This window comes from Falco naumanni, chromosome 12 (genome assembly GCF_017639655.2).
Source record: "Falco naumanni isolate bFalNau1 chromosome 12, bFalNau1.pat, whole genome shotgun sequence".
Taxonomy (NCBI): domain Eukaryota; kingdom Metazoa; phylum Chordata; class Aves; order Falconiformes; family Falconidae; genus Falco; species Falco naumanni.
The window spans coordinates 24,063,669-24,087,516 of record NC_054065.1 but is presented as its reverse complement, the minus strand read 5'-3'; the positions used below and the strand labels follow the sequence as shown (position 1 = coordinate 24,087,516).

General features: G+C 37.0%; 1 protein-coding gene across 1 annotated transcript in view; it reads left to right on the top strand.

Moving 5' to 3' along the window:
* Window positions 1-23,848, top strand: part of USH2A (usherin) — a 391,715-nt gene that overhangs the window by 77,374 nt on the left and 290,493 nt on the right. Inside the window, exons 14-19 of the mRNA XM_040612018.1 lie at window positions 4,155-4,318; window positions 8,368-8,526; window positions 12,643-13,137; window positions 14,950-15,222; window positions 16,751-16,908; window positions 18,188-18,332. Of these exons, the coding sequence (XP_040467952.1) occupies window positions 4,155-4,318; window positions 8,368-8,526; window positions 12,643-13,137; window positions 14,950-15,222; window positions 16,751-16,908; window positions 18,188-18,332 (1,394 nt within the window). The remainder of the gene's footprint in view (window positions 1-4,154; window positions 4,319-8,367; window positions 8,527-12,642; window positions 13,138-14,949; window positions 15,223-16,750; window positions 16,909-18,187; window positions 18,333-23,848) is intronic.

Sequence of the window (23,848 nt, the reverse complement as noted above, 5' to 3'; positions counted from 1 at the left end):
TCGTCTTGCATATATTTGACATTATCCTGCAGATTTTTCACTTTAACTTTTATGTTACTGTCACTCATTAGGAGATTTTCGAGATTATTTTTTACTGTTGCGGGTCACAGAGGCATCTGCTAATGGACATAAAGTAATTCGTAGGAATAAGGACTTCCTATTTTCACTTCCTGTCATTTCTAATGGTAAGGGATAAAATCTGTGTAATGTTAAAGTTCCCTTTTAAATAAATTTTCCTTATTATTAATGATTTTTTTTTTTAGTTACTTGGAATAGAGTTTGTTTGCCCTACCCCCACCTTAGTTTTAGCAGGTGATGGAGAAGTTTGTATCTCTGTGTTGAGCAATAGTTTTCCTGAATTAGATACTGGCCTTCAATTATCTGCGTTTTGAGCTGTATTCTGAAATTCAAAATGTGGAAATGTCTAGAATTATCTAGATCCTGATCTTATTGTAAAGATAGAAAGTTTTTACAGTTCTGGAATTTGAATCAGAGTTGGCTTTAATGCCTTAATGCTACTTAATCCTCATGACAGTATTGAAGACTGCTCTGGTAGTACATTAACATGATTAACTCATGTTGTATATGCTTGGCTTCCTTTTGGTTATCATCTACTTGGGCAATGTACCTCTGTTCCTGAGGCAGAAACGTTTATCCACTGAAAATGATAATCCAAGTCTTTATTTGCTAATCTATTTTAATCCATTTCTTTAACTGTTAATATCTTCTTAAAAAGAGCAATATGCTTTTTCTTTCTCTATAAAGTTGCAAAGTCATTTAAACCATCCTTGCTCTGAGGGTCTTTTAAGGACTCTGTGGTTACAGAATGGAAAGGGTGTGAGCTATCTGTAGGGGCAAAGATGTATCTGTCTTGGCACAATAGCAGAAAAAAAGCAAAAGTTGTGACATACAAAGACTGTGAGGCTTTACAATTCTGCCCCTCTGAGGAATGTATATGTGAAGTAATTTATTCTGTGATATTTTTGAGATTAAACAGGAACTGCACATTTTTAAATGCATTTCATCTTATGAAGCAGGCTAATTTCCTTGGCAATTAAAGAATTAGAAATACTGAGTATTTGCAGTGGTCTGAACAGATCTGTAATGGTTGTGGGCATTGATACACATTTGAAATGCTTTACCTCTGTATTGTTTACTGTAATGAACTGGTCAATGAACATCACAAATTGTTTATCTATATATATATATCTTGACAGATTACTGTTTATGAAATCCATTTAGCAAGTGAGGTTTTCCCATAAGGATGAAAAATGAAGATTTTAAACAGATTGCTGGAGAGGCTTTAACTGCACCTAGAGAGTCAATGTAATAAAGGTTTCTCTATATTAATATTACAAAAACCATTTATCCTCACAAAATCAATATTGCAATTCATCTTGGCCTGACATTTCTCTTTCCACGTTTTAAAAGTCTGTTTTCCTTGATTATATATAATTCTGTTTTAATAAAACTCAAATATATTTGACTCGGAGTGTCTTAAAGAAGTAGCATTTAACAAGAATGCTGAAAATATTTCTTACATGATTAAAAGTTTCAAAGAATTAGTTACTTTTAAAAAATTACTTAATGAATCCTTAATCCAGACTGAAAAAACATGAACTATGCGTAACAAAGTCAGTTTTAGTGTTCTGCCGTTTAAGAAAATGGTGCATATGATTACACAAATATAATGTGTAGTCCTGTGGAACAGGATACGATGACATGCATGTTGTTTGCAGGATCTGTGTAGGTGGAGGTAGGGAGTCTACACTTTTCTTAGAAGAAAATGCAACAAGCAGAATGCAGCAGCTCCACCCTGCCAGGCGCTGAAACCTGTGACTGTGACTGTACGTGTATGTGAGTTTGATTGTCTCGTGTGTGAATGATAATGAAAACTGGAATGCTCAGGGGACCCTTATTCATAAGAGGTGCAGTAAGAGAAGCTTGTCTTTTACTTTTTATCTATTGAGACACTTCTGTTAACACTCCCCCCACCAACTAAATAGGTACTAAATATCATCATGTAATGAAATTATGAAATGCTAAAGTAACATCTTACTGAGCAAATAATTCTGTCTTCATTTTTTCTGTAAGTAAACTGTTTTTTTTTTTACAGTCATGACATTTAAATAGTCTGAACAAAACCTCTGTTTGAAGGTGGATTTGGATGCACTGTCTACAGATGAAAAGACTTAATACAGTTTGAAAAAAATGCCCTTTTCTCTTGACTGTAAAAAAGAGCAAACTACAGTATAGTGGTTTCCAAGAGAGAATGTATTTTATTTATTCCCAAAAGGATATTAGTCCATAAAACAAATTTGCAGCTTATTTTGCAGCTTTAGCTTTTATCAGCCTTTTTAAGGGTGTTGAATGATTCCCCAGGAGATCACACAGCACCAGCTGCTGTGGAGTAAAGGAACTCTAATACAGAGAGCTCTATGATGGGCAGAAAATGTATGTGAAGAGTTTTCTTAAACTTGTTTAAAAATCTGTCACATTTAATGTCTATTTCACTGATTATTGACCTGAATTTTAGTGTCCTAATGTGAAAACAGTTTCCACCCTCCCCTCCATTCTCCCTTGCCTTAAAAAGCTGCTATCTAAACCATAACTGAACTCACTTTTCTTTCTGCCTTAAATGTAGATAGAAAGAGATAGACCAAGGTGATGGTGATGACTGGGAAAATGGCAAAGTAACTTATACAAAGGCACCACCACCACCTATTTCCTTGATCTGGTGAAACTGGCCAAGGAAAGATCAGCCAAATATAAATCATCAGCTCTTACCTAGCCTTAGGGTTAGCAGAGCAAAGGGGACATGGCATGACTGCCTCTCCCTTGGACTTCTCCGAGGTCTTTTTGCTGCTTCATCATCTTGAGACCTGGCATCTGGAGTAATTAAAGATTCCCTCAAGGCTGATGTTTCTTTTGCCTAAGAATTGGCTTTCCCAGTTCAGGGTAAGAGGAGTGTGGACTTCCCAGTATGTTTTTAACAGATGCTCTATACAGACCCACATTTTTCCCAGTCCATGTTTTTTCAAAACTCTCTTGGTCTGCAGCAATCAAAACACAGTGAAATTAGAATCTAAAGTACAAAATGTTATTTACCAGTGTAGGTTTTCTGTTCTGATTAATAATGGCAGTCTGTATTGCAATGGGTAGCCTAACAATATTTGCAGTAAGGAAAAAATTGCTTAACTTCTCAGATGTTCCAAGTCTTTGAATATTTGCATAATTTGACATTGGTATCCCTGCTATGAATGAATGTCAGTGGGGAAATAGTATATCAAGTGAAAAACAAGTTGAGGTTTCATATGCAAAAGGCAGAGCATAAATTAATCCTGAAAGTATTCTACTGATGCCAGAGAGATTTACAGAATTGAAATGTGTCATTTGTGTGATACTAATGCTTTTTTTTGTTCTTTTTAATTAAAAAACAATTTCACTTACACATTTAATTAAATATTCTTTCTAGTTATTTTCAGTTTTGTCCATCAGGCTGCAAAGAAAATGTGCTTTCTGTTACAATAGTCATATTTCTACTGTTTTGTTTCCTTTCACTGTTTAAATCTGAGGGTTTTTTTCTCCCAATTTTTGTCTATATTCATTCTCCTTTATTCGCAGCATGTTATTTTTTTCAAGTTGCCTTTGTGGACAAGAAATTATTAATTGATTTCTTCTGTAACAACAGCCTGGTTTCCTCTGTTTGAAGGTTGCGTATTTTGTGCAAAAAACTATGAAACCAGTTACATATGTATCACTGTACTCTACAGCTCTGCTAGGAAGGGTGTGTGACCAAGCATTGCAGGACTGAGTGCATAACGTGGTTATTACCAAACACTGTTACCCAATTTGTGTGCATAGATCAATATATTAAAAAAGCTCTTTAATTCTAAGCAGTTTTTATCTAAATTAAAATATTATTCTGGCATTGAGATGTTAATGATTATTTCTATAATGGGCACCTTTTTTTGTGAGTTACTTTTTTTTTCTTTTTAATCAGGCTCATGTATTTTCTACTGTGTCTCAGACCACTGAACTGTTTATGATTTTTTTAATTTTGCTACCCAAGAATCTTTTAAACAAAACCCTACTGTGCTTAACTGAAGTGTTAATGTGTTTTGATCACTTCCTTGATTTGTTTTTGTTTATAGATGTCAGCACTGTAATTGTCATCCTGCAGGAGCCATTAGTGGGACTTGTCATCTTGTTACTGGACAGTGTTTTTGTAAACAATTTGTAACTGGCTTGAAATGTGACAACTGTGTTCCCGATGCTAGTAATTTGGATGTCCGCAACCTATTTGGCTGCAGTAAAAGTAAGTGGATATTGCATCTTAAAAGCATGTATTTCAAATTAATGGTTTTTTATTGATTTAGTGAGTATTAAATTAGGTCAGCATACTAAAACTGGGTTTGACATTACTCCTCCCACCCCACCCCCAATATCTGGTCCCTGAAATTTGGTTGTTTTCCACTGTGAGCATCTTTAGGAGTGTTTTCTAGAGAGATGTACAGAATGCTTTGTGTCGTGCACACAGCTTATGCTTGCAGTCTAACCCAGGGAAGAAGTAATGGCCCGTAGTTCCCTTGCACTTCCCACCACGTTCTCTGCAGTGGCCAATGCAGAGTTCACCTCTTAGTCACAGGAATGCAGTGGTACTTGTGCAGCTGACAGCTTAGCCCCCTTTCTGCCCCTGACAGGAAGCAGGAGGGCTTCCTTCAGAAGGTCCTGAAGAACCGAAGGTCTGTTGAAGACCTGCTCCTGGTGACTGGTTCAAAATCTTTCCTCCTGGGGCTTTTTTTCAGTAAGTTTTGGGAAATATGCCATGCGGTGTAACAGAGCATCCTAAATCAGCGTGTGTGAGGTGAGGCTAACGCGATGTTGAGGGTCAGATCTTGAGTTGTAACGAAACACATTGCAATGGCACATCTGCACTTCTGCCCTTGCAGTAAGCCTGGATATGAAGAGATGGCACAATTTCAGCCTTTGTATCATAATTAGTCAAAACTAAATGTTCAGATTTTCTCACCAGTGCACAGTCTCTAAGCTGGCAGGCACTACAAAGGAGGAGAGAAAAAAAATATGTTTAATAAGAAAAGGAAATTTTTAAGTTGTCTTCAGGTCAATATTCAGAAACAGGATTTGAAGACATCTTACCATGCAATGCCAAACTGTGTGGGAAGGAGCTCAGCTAGTTCTGAAAAAGTTGTCTTACATTTTTGTGACATACCTTACTGCCATACGCAGTTAATAGCTCAGTCTTGGTAGTTACATAACGAGTGAACAAATTACTCTGCAGATGCTAATTGGTTATTTCTGTCAGCAGGCCTAGTTAATAATGGCCACACTGGTCCTACTGTGAGAGTTAGCTCAGGTAGCCATGCGTAATGTAGTGACAGGGTTAGACGTTCCCAGTAATCTCTGCAGAATGTATCTGGATCCTCCTTCAACAAAATATTTGTGTATTCTGCATAGGTACTTATATGATCATCATTGTGATATGTGCACAATATAGGTTTGCAAGCAGAGATGTACATGCACAGAGAGTTTGTTTACAAGGACAGCTATCTCTCCCGTTAATTCCAGTTTTAATTTCATTGTAAATTAGTTGGAATTTCAAATAAAATGCATTGCAGAATGTATGGTGCTATAAATTGGATAGAACAAAGACTGATTTGTTTCCAGAGAAGAAACTTCTTTTCTCAAAGTTTGGAAGTGTTTAGTTTTGCTTTGTTTTTCTTCCATACTCTTCTGTAAAAAGCATAGCATCTACTCGTTGTGCAGATAGTGGATTGGCTTGTTGTTTCTTAAAAAAAATGTAGGATGTTTCAACTGAACGTATAATAACAATAATACATGGCACTTTTATGATGCTGTTCATCTTCAAAGTGCTTTGCAAACATAAACCAACCTACTTATTTATGTTGGGATATACATTGGATAAAGGTCAATGGCAATTCAACTATAAAATTGATTAATAATAATATGACATAGATAAATAATATCATAGATTTTAGTTAGAAAAAATACATCAGACAGTATTCTAAATGACAAGCGGAGTCCTCTTCTGGACATAAATGATATAGCAATTGCAGTCTTTTGGTTATTCATACCAAAATATTTTAACTTGTTGCACTTGCACAGATATGGAGCTTTGTCTAGCTTGATATTTGTGGTTATTTTCATTGCAGAACAGTATTTTGTTGACACACACCATTACGGGTTATAAATCTTTGCCAAAGGAAGCAAACATAACTTGCTGTCACTGTCCAACTAAAACTCTTTAATGAAAAGACCTATTTTCAAATTTTCTGCCCAACAGTATTTTAGATGCTCCATAAAAAATCTGAAATGCAGTATTTTGCTTATAAATCTAAAATGCAAAACAGCAAACACCTGGGACCAATATGCAGTAGTGCGAGTCTGAGAATGAAGATTATGCTGCTACTTTTCTATGATTGCTCAGGTCTTGTAAGCATGCATTACTTGGAGAGTAACTTTCTAAAATGCCACAGGGGTTTAGGAGCACTTCCTTTGATTTTCAAACTTTAATCCTATAGACACTTTAGCATGCACTCACTTCCTAACGCAGCTGAACTCAAAAACTCTAGATTGGCAGCAAAACAACCTACACTTTCTAATGGGAAATGATGATTACGTGTTCTGTTCAATCCAATGAATTCTAGAAATATTTTCTGCTGTTTCATGGCTGAGACACTGCAGTAGAAGCAGGGCTTTTTGTTATCTTACTCTAAATAAAGAGCTTCAACTCACTTCTTAGATTTGTGTTAAAAGGCTGTATATGATGTGACCCACTGATGTTGACATGTCTGTATACCTATCATTGTGTGGCTTGAGGTCCTCATGTTGTTTTCTGTCTGCAGCTTCACTCTTTGCTTCTTGTCTTCTGTTAGCTTGTCTGAAGAGATTTTTGTAATTATTTTTTTGTGAAATGCGTATATTAAGTGAATATCCATGTAATGATGATGATAGTTTATAAGCAGAAGGAGAAAAAATTAATGAAAAGACACATGAATCTAACGTTGCTATTTTCCTATAACCCTTAACGTAAGGGAGAAAAGCTTATTGGGTGGTTCTGGATCCAGGTCCTGATAGCTTACTCCATATGCTGATTTATGTACTGCCCTCGGCTATTCTCATTCCTGGACCAAAATGTTTTCTTTTACATCCGCGCTGCCTGGTTTTCCCTCCCTTGGTAAAGAGGATGGGGAAATGGCAGTCTGCCTTTGAGTCGAGCTATAGCGATTGCTACCTGCCCAAACAGACCAGTCTTGCTCTGGGATGCCCGTTGTGCTGAAGGTCGGAGGGTAGTGCTTTCCTTCCTATAAACCACTGGCTGGAGATCTCGGAGCTGGATATGGACTTGTGCTCTGACTTGAATAATAATATAAATATAGAATCATTTAGGTTGGAAGAGGCTGTTAAGGTTATCAAGTCCAACTGTAAAACTGTTTATGTGCGCGTGTGTATATATGATATGTGTATATCTGCCCATTGAAGTTTGATTTCTGAGTAATAACCATTATTCTAGAAAGGACCACGATCATACAGTTGGGTTACAAAAGAGACGTAGGAAGCACTTGGACTATTCTTTCTGAAAATGTGAGACTTTTGGCTTGTGAACTTCAGGTTTGTTTTTCTCTTTAAGACTGGTGCAATTAAGTAGCACATTTTCCAAAGTTAATGGAATTGAGAGCAGCATAGTATTTTGGTATGTAAGAATCTCAAGCTTGTTTTTTAAAATGTTAGACACCTTGCTTTCATTGATTTAAATCTCATTGGAAACAAATGGAAGTGAATTGCCTAAATAACCTTCAAAATTTGCCCCGTTATTTTTTTGTCATTTGATTAAGTAAGCTTATTGTAACACTTGAGTAAAATTTGTAGTTAGTTGGACTTTCCATTTCTATTCTATTAGAGGAAGTTATGCCTGGCCTATGCTAAAATTGAATGAATCCTCTGAAAAAATATAATATATTTGAGCTATAGACTTCAGTAATATGACCAGTTAAAAATGTTCCCATTTTACAGAGATCTTGAAATACATGAACAAAAAAAATAAGAAAAGTGGTGTTTGGGAAACTGTGATGAACTTTGGGGGGGGGAAAAGTGATTAAGTTTATTTGTCATTTATTTGAATGTATGATTTTTTTTCATGTAATTGTGTTGGAGAGCATTTGGATGGTTCAGTTTAGTCTACTAATGTCTTGCCTGGGTGACTGTGTGTTTACTTGACGGTTTTTCTTTGAAGAAAACTGAGCAGTTTCTTTGCATTTTTATTTAAATTTCTGTGATTGTTGCTTACCTTTATTTTCACATTCTCTGTTTTTGTGTATATTTTAGCTCCATTCCAACAACCTCCTCCTACAGGAGAGGTTCTCAATTCCTCTGTTATCAGTCTTTCATGGAGTTCCCCTGACTCTCCAAATTCGAACAGGCTTACTTACAAGCTGTATAGGGATGAGGCAGAAATTTATACAACTGAAGACTACCACCCTTATAGTAAGTATTTATAGTAAGATGACATCAAAGATTTTGTGTTCGTGTGTATCTATACATCTCAGTATCTTTGTGCAATTTTTCTTAATTATTTCTTGTTTCTGTCATCATTCTCTATGATTTTTAATACATTATTCTGTTTTCCTTCAGCGAGTTACTGTACTGTGTTATTTATTTTGCTTGAAATAAATGAAAACCCCAGTCTAAAATCTGGAAAACTGAGTCACCCAAAATAGCTGATAATTTTTTACTCTTTTATCAGAAAAACTTTAAAATTGACTCACCGAAAACTTTTCCTGCAAATATATGCAGGCTTCAAAATCTAGAAGAGGCAAAGTCCCAGGTAAAGAATTAGGGTGAATGGAAGAGACCACGATGTGTTTAAACTCCTTTTTTCATCTTCCCAGTTTTAAGCTGTTAACAGATTAGGAAAGCTTTTTGTGGCCTCAAACTTTTAGCACCTTCTGTTAAGCTATCAGTGTAGCTCCTGATTTGCCTTTAGCAGCACCACTTCCCTCATGTTGAGGCTTGCAAAGGGATCCTCAGAAGGCAGTCCTCAAGGATTCGACACTCTGTCCTAGCTGGAAAGGCCACTTTGTGCTCCTATTGATCCCCTTATCAAAGAAAAGGAGATGGATTTGGATACTGTTTTTATGTATATGTGGCACACAAGCGTTTTTGTTTTTGTTTTGGGTTTTTTTTTTTTTTTTTTCCTAAAATGACAGGTGTGGTTCAATGCTGCTAAGGTTTGACTTCTGTTCTAGCAGCTTCTTTAGTTTGTTGCATTTTCATACTGATGCAGCATTAATATTTTGCGGAAGTTGAGTCTTGCTAATTATTGGCATGTACCCTGGAGGGGAAAAAAAATAGAGACTGTATTATTCAGTGGAAGTGCAAATCCTTTGGAAGGCACCTAACATTGTAATGTTCTGGTGTGTGCTGCTGTGTTACAGTTGATTATCTTGTGGCTTCTGCTGTGAATTTGGACACAGCACTACAAACCATGAGGAAGGGTATGCAACCCAATGTAATCATGGGACTAAGTGATTAAGAGGAAAGAAAGAAACATTACAAAAAATTTAGAGATTTAACAGAAAATATTCCAATTCTTGAATTTGTTTTACAAGCCTAAGTGTAGTGAAAATAGAATTAATTAAAAAAAAAAGCAGCAATTATACTTTGTAGTCATAAATTTGTGCTTAGTGATGTACTTGAAAACAAGTACATTGTTGAGGATGTTATTTCCTGACTGTACCTACATACATTCAGAATTTTTCACTCTCTCCAAAGTATTTAGCTGGATAATGAGACATCAGCATGTTTCTACTTAACAAAACATTATTTTGTAAAAACATAGATCTGGTTTCAAAAGAAATTTTTGACATTTCCTGGCAATCCCCCTAATTAATGATGTGAAATGATCTGCTGGTGTTTGAAGAACAAGAATACATTGTTAGTGCTGTCAGAACTTTTGATAATTGTACTTTTTTCTCAGTATAGTGTGGAATTTGTAATACTTATGAAATGCCTGAGAGTGCAACTGGATGAACATTATCTTATGACTAAATGAGAGTTTTATAGAAACATTAAACTTCCCAAGGAAAATTAAGGATAATCTTCTAAATTGGCCTGGTGATCTGGCTGATGGTGTTGCAGAATGCCCAATTAAAACATTTTCCTAACTGCTCTGGCTTCCCAGAGGCTCAGGAGATACCGGTCCTTGACTTGAGGATAAAATGAAATACCTGCTCTAAAATGTGAGAAAACCCCCAAAGTTTTTTACAATTCTAACACCAAATCATGTTGGTTCTAATTATTTATAAATGTAGCTAAACACATTCTGGAGTCACCTAAGGCATGTAAAACCTTCTACCTTTTGGCTTTATCCACTTTTATCTAACCTATATTGTTATTGAAATAAAGTTGTCATCTGGTGCTCAGGTGTTCATCAGTACTGAAAGAACTTTCTCGTAATGTTGAGATGGTGCTGGTTACTTTTCTTGCAGAGAACATCAGCATTCTGGGTAATCTGCCTCTCCTGATCCCCGTACTTGAAAAGAGGGGACTAATGTGTTTGCTGTAGGCATTAGACCTGGGGCCCTAGAGTCTAGGTTGGCTCTAGAGTCCAGGTCCATTGCAGAGGCTGGGTGTTGAGGTTTATTTGGTTGTAGAGCTGGGGTGGTATTGGTGCAGTCATTTGTGGAGCAGATATGAATTTTGGAGTGGACAGTTTGGCAGGGAGGCTGTTCTAGATAATTTTCTAGCTCGCTTGTTGAATCCATACTAGGTATCAGAGCAGGTTTTAGCTCACATGTTGTTCTAGATCAGGTTCTAGGTCAGCATATGGTTCTAGAGCAGGGTTCTGTGGGGATGGGTCCTGTTCTATCATCTCATGAGGATTTGTGGTACTTGCTGCTGCTGACACCAGTCTTGCTGTTTTTTTTTCTTTTTATTTTCTTTTATTTCTGACGTGCTTTTTTTCTTTTCTGTGGCTCTTCTGAGTTGATGGCCCATAGGATGGGGTTCCTATCATCCTATAAAGTGCAGTTCTCCAAGTTTCTAGCGCATTTCTCCAAGTTTCTAGTCATGCTGCCTTTGTGGCTAATTTTTTCTCTGGAGACGATATCAGAAAATGGACGCATGGCAAGCTGGTGTCCTTCACAGCAACTGGTTGTCATGCTCCTACTCCAAGGATTCTTGCCAGCCTGTCCGAGAGTCTTGTCTAATGCGTGTCAAACCAGCTTTGGGTACTCAGTCTTTTGCACCCAGAAGCTCTTCAGCCAGGGTAGGTGTGTCCATGCGGCTCAGAAAGGGCTCAACAATTCGACAGGACACTCGAGTACTTGCACCCGCCGTTGCGAGTGGCATGCTAACCTGAAAGCGGAGGAAGGAACAGCTGGATCTTGCAGGCAAGAATCTGCTGCATCACTTGCCTGCTCACTACTAATGCTCGAGGATGTCGCAGTAACCATTGCTGCTGCTGGCAGAGCTGTCCCAACCGAACCTTGCCCAAAGTACCAGGGTTTGAAAGGCCTGAAGATGAGGTTACGCGTTTTCTTGTTATCCTTATTGCTGGGCTCCGGCAAGAAGTTTGTGATCACTATAGGTAGTGGAAGTGCTATAAGCAGTTACTGGGCTGACGCTGCTTTTGTACAACAATGTCAAGGGTTGATTATCTAACAGTACTTGTAATTTTGTGGTCCTCTTTAAGTTATACTCACGGCTGATGTGCCAGTGCAGACATACAGAGAGGACTTAGAAAAAGCTATGTCCTCCCCATTTGCTTTGAAAAAGTTTGAGAGCATCCATGCTCTGGCATGTAATATGTTACTCGATGTTCACTATTTCTTAAGGCAAAACAATGTATCATGATATGGTTGTGTGTAAATTCATATTGTGCTGTGCTGACCAAAACGTGTAACTGCTTCTGGGATATACCCAGGAGCTATTCATGGTCATGGCTGCTAAAAAGCTGCTGAAAAGCTGTCTAGAGGAACGGAATGTACGGGGCAAGGGAGGTAAATATAGGCTTTGGATATACCTTTTTAATAATTATTTACACTTCTGTTTCACTTGTTATCCAAGCTCAAATGCTTCACAAATGAACTATTAAGCAATTAAGCACTCTTTTAGAAGGGAGGAAGTGAAAGCATGAAAAGATGAAGTATTTGGTGTTATGCTGTGAAATAAATCAAAAACAAAGGTCTAAAAATTTATGGAATGGTTTGGGTTTTTTTCCTAAGTCAGATCCACTAATATCAGTGGTGATTTACATTTGAAATAATTATTTCCAGGCAAAGGAGGAATAAGAAGATAATTGTATTAATCTTGTTCTCGATTAAAGCTGGAACTAGGATAAATTCAATGGAAAAAATATTTCTCTAGTGATGCCAGTGTGCAGTGGAGGATAATAAAGGGAAAAGGGGAGGGTTATTTTCCCTGTTTAAAAAAAAAAAAAAAAAGTTGAGAAGTTACAGTGTTCATAATGATCTCAAGAGCATGCAAATGGACGCAAATACCTTGTCTTGGATTAAGGCTGGAAAGATTTCAAGCACATAAATTAAGAATATTTTTAATGTGTTCGACTGATAAGATTTTTTTCTTATCTCTTTGTTTTAGCTGCTCAGACCTTCACCGATACCATGTTATCTCCATATACCTTCTATTCCTATTATATCCAAGCCAGCAATGTCCATGGTTTTACAAGAAGTCCCTCAGTGACCTACAGAACAAAAGCCGGGGTGCCTACAGGCAGCTTGCATTTAAATCCTGTCTTCCCCGTTAGTCACCATTCTGTTGTGCTTCACTGGACAAGCCTCTCCAATGACTCTGGGCCCATAGAGAAATACATTTTGACATGTACTAGCTTGGCTGATCTTCAGCCTTGTGGTCAGTATGAAGGCTTAAAAACTTCAGCAATTATTTGGAATCTCATTCCATTTACAAAGTATGTTTTTTCCGTGCAAGCTTGTACTAGTGGAGGCTGCTTGAAGAGCCAGCCAATAACAGTAATTACTGCACAAGCTCCTCCAGAATGGCTGCGCCCACCCATGGTAGGAACCATCAGCTCTACAGACCTGGCTGTGGAATGGTCACCACCTGAGAAACCAAACGGTAGGAGATTATATTTACTTTTGTAAGTCAAAGACTTTGAAGAGATAAAGCAGCATTTTCTCAAATCTGATTAGAATATCCTTATCTGTGAAACATAAACTGAGAATGAAGTTGGGCATTCTCTTAATTTGCCTGTCTGCCACTAAATATATCCTTGGAATCTGCGTTTTCATCTTTTGGAGTCCAGAACTCCAACTGAGTATGTTGAGTCCAGGATTTAGCCCCTGGTGGCATCTGCTCTAGCAAAAATCACATTTATAATTAAACCTTTACAGTAAAATTACTTTTTTCTTAATTTGCCAGATCACCTAGTTCAGACAGATGTGGTGATATCGCCTGACAAAGAATAAATAAGCAGATAGTAGTTATGGAAAAAGAAATATCTAAGAATTAACGGAGAAGTCTGTTTTTAAAACCATCAGTCATGTGTAGTAACTAATTGCATTACCAGTGTAACTTTGTTAGGGATTAGGCGATTGCCAAGAGTTGCTGGTCCAACTTGTGTAATAATATTTTAGGTTTTTGAAACTGAGAACGCAGCTGTTGTAGGATACTTTTGTGATGCCACAGATTTTACTGGTAAATGCTTTATCTTTTAATATGTGCAATGGAGTTTTGTGAACTTGCACTTAGATGCACAAGTATTTGTGCGTGCAAAAACAGGCATTTTAATCTGTTCACAAAATGAGCATCTGTGTGTTGGGAGCTCCACTTTCTTTTCAAACATCTCATTTGCCAGATATTACCAGGTCAGGCAGGAAGAATGCCTGCGCAAGAATGCCTGTATGTATTTAGAGGGGCAGTTCCTACAATGCAGGTCATGATATTTGATGCTAGAACTTTTCTCTCAACCTGTAGCATATAGTTTACTCCGTAGCCATTACATGTATGTAATTGCTAGCACGGGCAGATTTAAGCAATACTCTTGTATTTCTTTTGATGTCTGGTCAGATTCCTGGTCTTTCCAAAGACAAAAAGAGAAGCTGTTTCTCTCTCAAGCAACCTCCCCAGTTCTGTGCATGTATACAGCCCCAAATACATGTATCTTTTATGGTAATTAGCGATCTCCTGGCTTTGCTATGTCTCTCATCTTTTCCATTTGGGAAATCTCCAGTCAGCTGTCTTACAGGCTCTTTTTACAGTTAAACTGCTTCCATGGTCCACGATCAGGTGTCACTTCTTACTATAATACCAAAGTACTGAGACCTTCCTGTGTATGTAATAGTTTACATTGATATATAATTTTTTTTACATTGTATTTACATGTAATTTACAAAATTACATAATTACATTGATATATATACATGAAAACTGATATACACCCACTCCCTACCCCACACCCCCCTCCCCATATCTCCTATCCAGTAAGATGTTGTAAAAGGTTAGCACTAAACTTAAAAGTGCCCTACCCGTTGTGTGTAAAAACCCAAAATAAATAATAATTAAATTCACACACACACACACAAACAAACCCTGTGAAAGTCAGAGGCTTAAAGTAACTTTCAGTAGCATTTGATCAGAACTTTAGGACATCATCTTACAGTGGTGATAGCAGAACTCATACTGTAACCCAGCTCTTTGTTTTCAAAACCCAAATTTCCATGGAGGGGAAAATAAACAGTGCAATGCAAGAAATGCCAAAGAGAGCATTTGGCTGAAAATAGCAGAAATCTGGAAAACTTCTAATACTGTATTTTCTATGATGTAAATTGATTGATTCTTAGCTTGTTAAATATATCGGTGTTGGTATTTTAGTTGAACTCCAGAAATTATTTAAATGCACTGATTTTTCTGGCTTGCTTTTTCCTCTAGGTGTAATTATAAGATATGAACTTTACATGAGAAAAAAATTAACACCAACTGAGAACTTTGTTCCTCCTGAAATTCGTATTTTCCAAAGCAGTGGATGGCTCAGTCCTCAACCAGTTATGGAGTCTCCTAATGAAAATGCTCTGGCCCCACCGCAGACCAGTACCGTAGTCACTGATCTGGAGCCATTCACAGAGTATGAATTTTATGTGCTAGCAGTAAACATGGCAGGTAGCGTATCTTCCGACTGGGTATCAGGAAAAACAGGAGAGGCTGGTAAGTACTGGTTTGAATTTTTTTGGTACAAATGAAAGGAAAAACTGAATTAGAATGTATTCTTATTTTTTTTCTCCCAATAAGCTGTGTCTAGTGATGATTCAAATAGGGACAAATTTTCATTTTTTAACTAATTAAAGGTAGATCGGATTATCTCAGAACCAAGCATGTTAAGCAAAAGCATTTTCTTCAGCATAAAATATTGTTGAAGAAAATAATCCCTGTCAATTAACTCAAATTCCAAAACTACAAGATTGCAAAATCCACCAAGCAGTGTTTGAATTCTCCATGGTTTTCCCAGTTGCTACTTACATGTTTTTTAAAAGGGAGAAAACATGAAAATTTTTTTCTTTTTTTTTTTTTCCTACAAAGATTTTTTTTTTGGGGGGGAGGGCACAAATGTATTAACAGTTGATGGGAATCAGGAATGTTGTCGAAGAAGGTATTGTATTCAGAAAGGAGGTTCTAATGAGTTTTCCTGAACTGAGGCTTTGATTTGTTTAGAAAGAAATTCTTTTGAAGAACTTGAGAGGGTTACCTTTTCAAAAGTGTAGTACTTGAAACTTTTCATATGTTTTCACGGAGGCCAAGTGTCATAATATGGAGCATTTTTTCAGAAGTTTAACCAGTTCACAACAACTCTTATTATGATCCCTCTGTTCAGATTTTGAAAAGGGCTTGCCACTCGATATATTGTTTGAAATAACAGCTATTTATGTCAATGCTTTCATTAGAAATCTAGGTTTTATAGGCTACAGAGCCCATATTTTGCAGTTAAGCTTCTCTGTTACATCACTGATGTTTTTGTTTGCTGTTAGCTTGAAAATCATGTCCTTGGTCGTTTGCTCCTGCAAAACAGCAGGCTAAACTAATTCCCATTTCAAAATGAGCCTTTGTGCTTATCTGTTCTTAAATACTATATGTTATAAAAGTGTTAAATTGTATTTGGGAAGAGGTCCATTAGTGTGGTTGTTTGTACGTAGCAAAAGTGCTATGAGTTGGTATCTTATTATTACAGAGTAATCAGGTGGGGATTTAACTGCAGTGCAAACAATCCTTTTACAGATTTACTATGGAAGACAGGGGAACTGTTTTGTAAGAAGTGAGAGACATGTTAATTTCAAACTGGCCTAGCAAACAAAATTGCTTTTAAGATGCTGAAGTATTGAACACTTTTTGCTTTTATCAGTTTTTTCCCAGGTTGCATGAAGTTTTTGTCTAAGACCTTTCCATTTGTATGTACTTTCCTGCCTGCTACAGTGGACTTTGGTGTTGATTAGTATTTCTTTGAAGACATTGGCAGAGCTTTATTCTGCATTCATGGCCGGGGTATAAAACAGGAGAGTGAATGGTGGGAGAAATACTTTTTATGTACCATCAAAATAATATGAAAATTCCAGTTAGACTTGAAAGCAAGGTTAAAAAGAAAAAGGTTGTCTGAAATGGTGTTCCATAACAACAGTGAAAAAGCTTGCCTTACACACATTGCTCACTTCTTATGAATGTTATTTCATTAACTTTATTTCAGCCCCAGTATTCATGCCATCTCCATCAGTATTCCCTCTTTCACCATATTCCCTCAATGTGTCATGGGAAAAACCTGGAGATAACTTAGCAAGAGGAGAAGTGATGGGATACAGCATCAGTCTGATGACTGAACAAAGGTTCTTGCCACCATTTCCCCAGGTATTGTTAGTTACATTGTTTTTCCTGAGTGGTAATAGTAAAATTGGTAGTCTGATGTGCTCCCTGACATTGAGATGAATTATTTTCCTGATTCACTGTATATCCCCTGATCTAATTTTTTCACCTATCAGTTTGAGCGCTCAGTAATGTTATACACTACTTTTAGGTTTTAAGTTGTATTTCTGAGCTGACGCTGACTTGTTTTCAGTAGTAGGTGAGATTCAGAATTGGGAGGGGTGAGATTGAGCAGCCACATGTAAATTACCTTGACTTCACATGTTCTGATTCTGTATTGTTGCTGTAGTTGCTGATATGCTTAAAGCCATGTTTTGTAGAAATCTGCTTTTTTCATTAAGAAGGTACCTGTCTGGCTTCCTGGATAATGGACAAATCTTTGAAGTGGGGAAACCTAAAACAGCAGAAAACCAACTTTATAAAGTCTAGATATGTGACTTCAAAATACTGTTGTAAATTCTGGGTGACTGGGTTTGGCAAACAAATACCATGGCAGTAGAAGTAAGCTAAAATCTTTGGAATGAGCAAAGAAACATGACAGGTAATCAGAATGTGGGAGTGGATCTGGTGCTCTGATATTGTATTTCTCTTTTCAGAGCTTATTTTATCTTTCAGTGGTACCACAGATGGGCCTCAGTTTATTTGTGTGCAAAGTGGTGATGTTACTGCTCTTGGGGCTGTTGTAACAATACATAAATGTAAATTGTTTTTAGTCACAGGCTTGCAGAATTTTTCATCTAAATAAACATCCGATAAAAAAAATTATCTAAAATACAACAGTTCATTCAGTTCCACTCTCTGATAGCTTAAAGTACTGCTAAAGTAAAGCAGATTCAAATGTCTGTAGGTATTAGTCATTCTCCTCCCTCCCACCGCCTGCTAATCATGTCACTCATTCAATGGTGGTCAGGTTTCACCACTTAATAGTGTCATCTCCGTCATCTGGATTATAGCTGAACTGTTTGTAGTGATAACTGCACCACCACACAGTTTTATGAGGCAATAACTTTGTTTCCTCATTTATCCACTCAGGAACTGGCTTATTACCTCATAAAGCAGTGTGATGGGAAGTATTATCACCTAAATCCTAGCTTGTTCAGATTCTCCAAAATAATCCTTTCCCTGTTTGCAGACTTTCCCACAACTAAATGAAGGAATCTGCAAATTCAGAGACAAGTTTCTTATTAGCGAACGTGTCATCAATTAACAGGAATGAAAAAAAATTATTAACCAGCCGTCATCTTCCAATCTGTTTGGTTTGCAGGTTTTGCATATAGCTGAGGCTCATGAGCTGTCCTACGTAGCAATGGGATTAAAACCTTACAGGACGTACAACTTTACTGTTACTCTCTGCAATCAAATTGGTTGTGTAACCAGTGAGCCAGGCATGGGGCAGACCTTGGCAGCTGGTAAGGAAACGGCCGGTATCAAAGTGCAAAGCTGACACAGTTTGCTGATGAATTCCATTCAGGTGATCGTAGTTTGATGCACAGTGACAGGGCTGGATGTTGTATTAATACAAAGTGACTTGCTTAATTATTGTTTATCTTGACAGATTAAACCCAAAATATTTTCAATGAAGGTTTAAGGTACACTGTTATGGCAATAGGATTTGTCTATTGAGCTCTCAATTGCAAGTATATATATTTTTGTTCCTGTTTACTTAAATGGTAAATGTACGTAAATGTGGCTGAACATTTATGATGCTACGAAGTTGTTAATTTGTTGTTGGGGTTTTTTTGTGTGTGCATCGTGTTTGCACAACAGTGTGTGTAAAGTGCACATGCTGTGCCAATGCCTTGCTTAACACATGAAGGAGGAGTTGCATGGTTTTTATATGAAACTCTAACATATGTTCGTAGTGTATTTGTTTGTCTAAATCAGAAGCAACATATGTGCTTTGGATCTGCTTTTTTGAAAATAGTTATTTAGCCCCTGAAATTTATGAGATTTGGCTTTCTAGGTATGTATACTCGCATCCCTACAGAAACAATGTTTAAGGAACTGCGTATCTGTGCCTGTGCACCTTAAATTTTTAGTCTTGTGAGTTAATTTCAACCATGTATGTCATGGATTTCAAAGGTACTAACTTTCTACAGATTTAGGGAAAATAAGCATCAGTACAGCACAGAGATGGAAAAAGCCTGTATTTACTTTGAAGAAAGGACTGGCATGAGCTCACTTCTTAGACATCAGAGGATCAAAAGGGTTTTAAGAGAGAAATTGTTAGGAAAATCAGCTTCACAAGTCTCTTTATTCATGGAACGAGGTAGTCAGTACAGCTCTTTAATATTGTAAATACAAGCTCAAAATCCATGCTGTGTGACATCCTGGTGGTCACCTGCAGAGAGCTGACTACTTAACATTGTGGTTTCCTTTTGTATAAGCATTTAAAACACATCAATTACTTTCACAATATTAGCATTTTTAGTTAAACAATTAGTGGTGTTGTCATATGGATGTTGTGATGATGATCTTTGAAATTACCTCTCTTTTATTATTTGGCCTCCCATAGGAAAAAATCTGAAAGTTTCTGCTGTGCAGAATATTTTCCTAGGCTCCTTGGGCTGTATTTGAGTTTCCTGAATTCCATCAAAGCCCCTCTGTGTAATCAATGAAGAGATACAGGTGCTTCCAGACTCCTCCAGCATAAGGAGTTGCCCAGAGCCAGTAAAGAGGAATCTTTATGTACATGAACTGAAGTAGAATTTAAGCTGTTGGGATATTACCTCTATTCTGCCCTCTGTTCTTCATCTATTTATTTAATTGTCTTTCCATTTGTTCTCAAGTAGAAGATAGATGATTTGTTTCTTGATTCATCATACCATCTTTATGTTTTAGTGGGCAAAGATTGTTCTGTCAGTCTTCTCTCTTGCTAAATTGCTGATTTCAAAATTTATTTTGTTTCCCTCTGCTACATCTTAAAGTGTCCAGCTGGCCATCTACGAAGCCTCCTACTTGTATGAGTTTGACTTTATTCCATACCACACAGCCATGTAAGGAACAGCGTTCCAATCTGCTGATAACCATGGAAACAAATATAGCCTAAACTGCACACCTTATTACTACAAATGATCCAACACTGCATTTATACATTTATTAAAAAGATTCAGAAACAATAGCTTAGTTATGCTTGACAGCTTGTTTATGACCATCTCCTCCCTGGTTGTGTTAATACTTGGAGACCTATCATATTAGAGAAGACAGGAGAATACAAAATAGAATAACAGACACATCCCCATTTATTAGCTGTTTTGCAGTGTAGCCTTTTCCTGCTTACTGTTGTAAGCCTTGAAAGCAAAGAATTGATCCTGTATTTGGTTCCTTTTATGTTTTTAAAGCGTGTTTTAAATGTTTTAAATTTTGTCAAACTAAAGAGTAAAACACTTCAATTTTGCACACAATCTTGTCTTCCACCATTCACGCTTTTAATTTCTGGAGAAAATCTAGGGGTTTTGTGTGTTCGGGGTTTTTTTTGTTTGTTTGTTTTTGGTGTGTTTTTTTTTTTGTTGTTGTTGTTTTATTAATTTGGGTGGGGTTTTTTAGTGTGCATGTTGCCTTTCGTGAAGTTCTGTAAAACTGTGCTTCCAAAAAGAATTTATAAAGAAATGCTACTTATGTGATGACATTTAAATCAAAGCAAGTTCAAACTTAAAGTTAGAAGAAAGCAGTCCCTATCATTTGTAAAAATAGTTGATCAAATCTTAGTCCATTACTATCCTTTTGTGTCATTGAATGGTGCAAGATGAAATTAAAATTGCCTTTCTAGGACTGCTGAGGAGTTCTTTTTTGTGAAGGAATGTCTTTCTGGCACAGAGACAGCCTCCCTGGCTGGATGCCAGTTCCCCTCCATGCCCTGGCAAAGGGGGCTTTTTGGAGGAAGCCTCGACTGAAATGTGCTCCAGCGTGATGGTCCCCTTGCATTGTAACACAATCCAGGAGCTTTGAATTGCGTTCCAAGTTGGGCTAGAGGTTATACTGAATTAGAGTAATTCTTCTTCTCTGATCCTGAGGAGGATAATGGAAAACCACGTCTACTTCTTCCATGTGTGTAGTGTACTGATTTATCACACGGAGCATTTAAATCAATGGGTACCTTGAAGACTGTGATTTTGGTGTGTCCAGCTGATGTATATTATTAAGGAACTTGCTTTTGGAATCGCCAGTGCCTTCAAAAATTTGCTACTAAAAGTCTCAAGTAATTTTTAATTTTTGTTCATATCCATTACGTTAATTTGAGGACTAGCTATAAAAAAAACCAACCCAACCACCTCTTCAAGATCTGTCATTCTTCTTTTTCTCTGGCAACATGTTTTTTTTTTTTTATGCAATGTAACACAGCAAATAAAAACAAGGGCAGAAACAAGGGTGTGAAATCATTAGAAACAAAATTGTTGAGGAAGAAAATTAAGATGTTTTGAGAGAAGATTTAAAAAACAAAGAAAAGAGACTTCTGCAGTCAGGGCAGAATTTAGGGGCAAGACCTAAGGGAACAGAAGCATCAGAAACGGTCTGCTGATCTTTCAGTGAGAAGTCTTTTGGAGCATAACTTAAAATTGGTTAAAATATTCCAGAAGCAAATATAACAAGTGGATCACTTCTAACCTGATTCAGTATAGGCATCTGTACTGGGGGTATCTCATGAGTAGCTTTGCAGGAGGCGAGTGAAAGAAAACTAAAATCAGCCAGATGTCCTTGTGTCTGTCAGACTGGCAAAAAATCTTCTCCCCACCAATATATGCACACATGATATTTGTAAATGGCAATAAAAAAAAGGATGATTAAGCCAGAAGAATGTGAGGGGGAGAGAGTGAGAGGAAGCAAAGAAAATAGAATTATTTAGAATGGATTTATTTTATAAAAAAGCTGCGTGGAAGCTGTCACAAATGCATATGAAACCAGGAAGAGGACTAGGTGGGACAAATAAAAGAACTTGCACAGGTAAGCCTGGTGCGTGATCAGCTCCAAGAATGGTAAAAAGTGTTGGAAGATTGATGTTATGGGGTAATGCAGTATTGGGGTGAAAGATCAAAGCAAACATGTCAAGGCAACAGAAGAAGAGAATTAACCCATCTCAGTTACTCAAAGAGAAGGTGACTGGACAGAAAGAGAACCTCAATTTGGCATATTCAGATACAAATACACAAAAATTTGGCTTTTAAGGACTCAAAGTGTTTCATACTTTTTGATTGGTCTTTTAAATAAATTAAGAAGATGCACACTGCACAATCCTTGTGGTAAATAGTTTTCAAGCGCTGCGCTATTCTGCATGTACTATTGGAAGCTGTGACTGATAGATGAGGGAAAAGTACCCTTTTAAGACTTTGAAAATTTGGAATCCCATTTGAGATTCATTTTTGTCTTTGTTACCCAAAGATCATCAAGTGGAACTAGTATGTATGAAACTGAAAGCAATACTGGACAGCAATTATACATATTTTATCTTAACACCTAGAGACACATTTTACTTTATTCCTTTCTCCAGGTTCTGCTGAGTTTAAATTCCTGTTTATTTTTGAGAATGGCTTTCAACCTGTTGTTGTTACCAAGTCTTAGGCTATTTTTTTTATTATTTTATTTTCAGACTCGCTTTTTGCTCTGGTTTTATCTTGTGTAGGATTCTCCACTGGTACCTTGGAATCTATAGAACTGTAGTGGCTGATACCTGTGAATGACCTGGTCCCTTAAGTGTGACTTTTTTTTTTTTTTTCCCTGACAATGTGTTTGCATAAAATTGTGAATTACTTGCACTATTCTTTGCAGCATCTACCAAGACAAAACATGCATGTTTTCCAAATTTTTCAGTCAGCCAAAGAAACACCTTTTTATTCCCATCAGCTTCTGACATTTCAGCAGGATGGAATTAGCTATGTCAGTGCTTGGACTAGTACAATTTCTTATGCTACCCCTCCCAGATCAGATAGTCAAAGGGTGCCTTAATCTATACAGCTGTGTTTCATTAAATACTGTGTGACCAAGCTTATTTCTTGTAATTAAGTTCATCTTTCCTTTGCCCTTATTTTTTTTTTTAAAACTTCGTTTTAAAAAGCATTTTTTAAGACACGCTAAGTATGGCTTTGTGATTGCTGCCATTTAGCCCAGCACATTGTATTCCTGATCCTTTGCTTTTGATGGCAATTACAGGGTTCAGAAGCTAATTTGTAGAAGATACTCTTCCAGCATCAGCTGCATCTGGCTTCTTGGCAGACTTCTCAAGCAGTTGTATTGGTGGCTTTGGAGTTGCCTCTGGGTTTGCTGGGGTAATGATGCTGATGGGTTTTCTGGGCTGTCTTACACTCGATGTCATTTTCTTTTTGATTACCCTTTTAATCTGAGTAATTTGCCCATTTTTTCCATTCATGAATAAGGTCCAGTGCAAGCCCTTTTCAAAAGCCTCGACCCATTTGTCAAGACAGCACAGCATTTGTTTATGCCTGTCATAGACCGCTTTTCTTCAAAATTCTATGCCTCAATTTTAAAATCACAAATACATTACTTACTACCTGTTTAATGGGTATCTTTTCCCTTTGTTAGGGAAGAGAAATACGAGGGCCATTTGCCGCTGGCCTGGAAACACAGATTGTTTTGCATGCATGTACATGTCTCTTCATTGTGAATAGGACCCAAAGTGATTAAACAAGCACTCTTAATATGTTAATTTATAATTTTAATTACAACAATCTTGTATATATAGTCATTAGTGAATACTAATATAAATATTTTTCTATCTTTTTATTCATAATGCATAAACCAATCATCCAGTTACTTCTCGGCAGTTGCCTGTTTCCGTTTCATAATACAATCTTTGTTCTTAGTTATGAATGCATTTTGTTCGTTCCTGTCTTGAATAATCCCTCATTAAGCTAGTCACTTTCTGCTCCATGCTAAAAAGGAAAAAATTATCATGCAAATGTGGCATGCCATA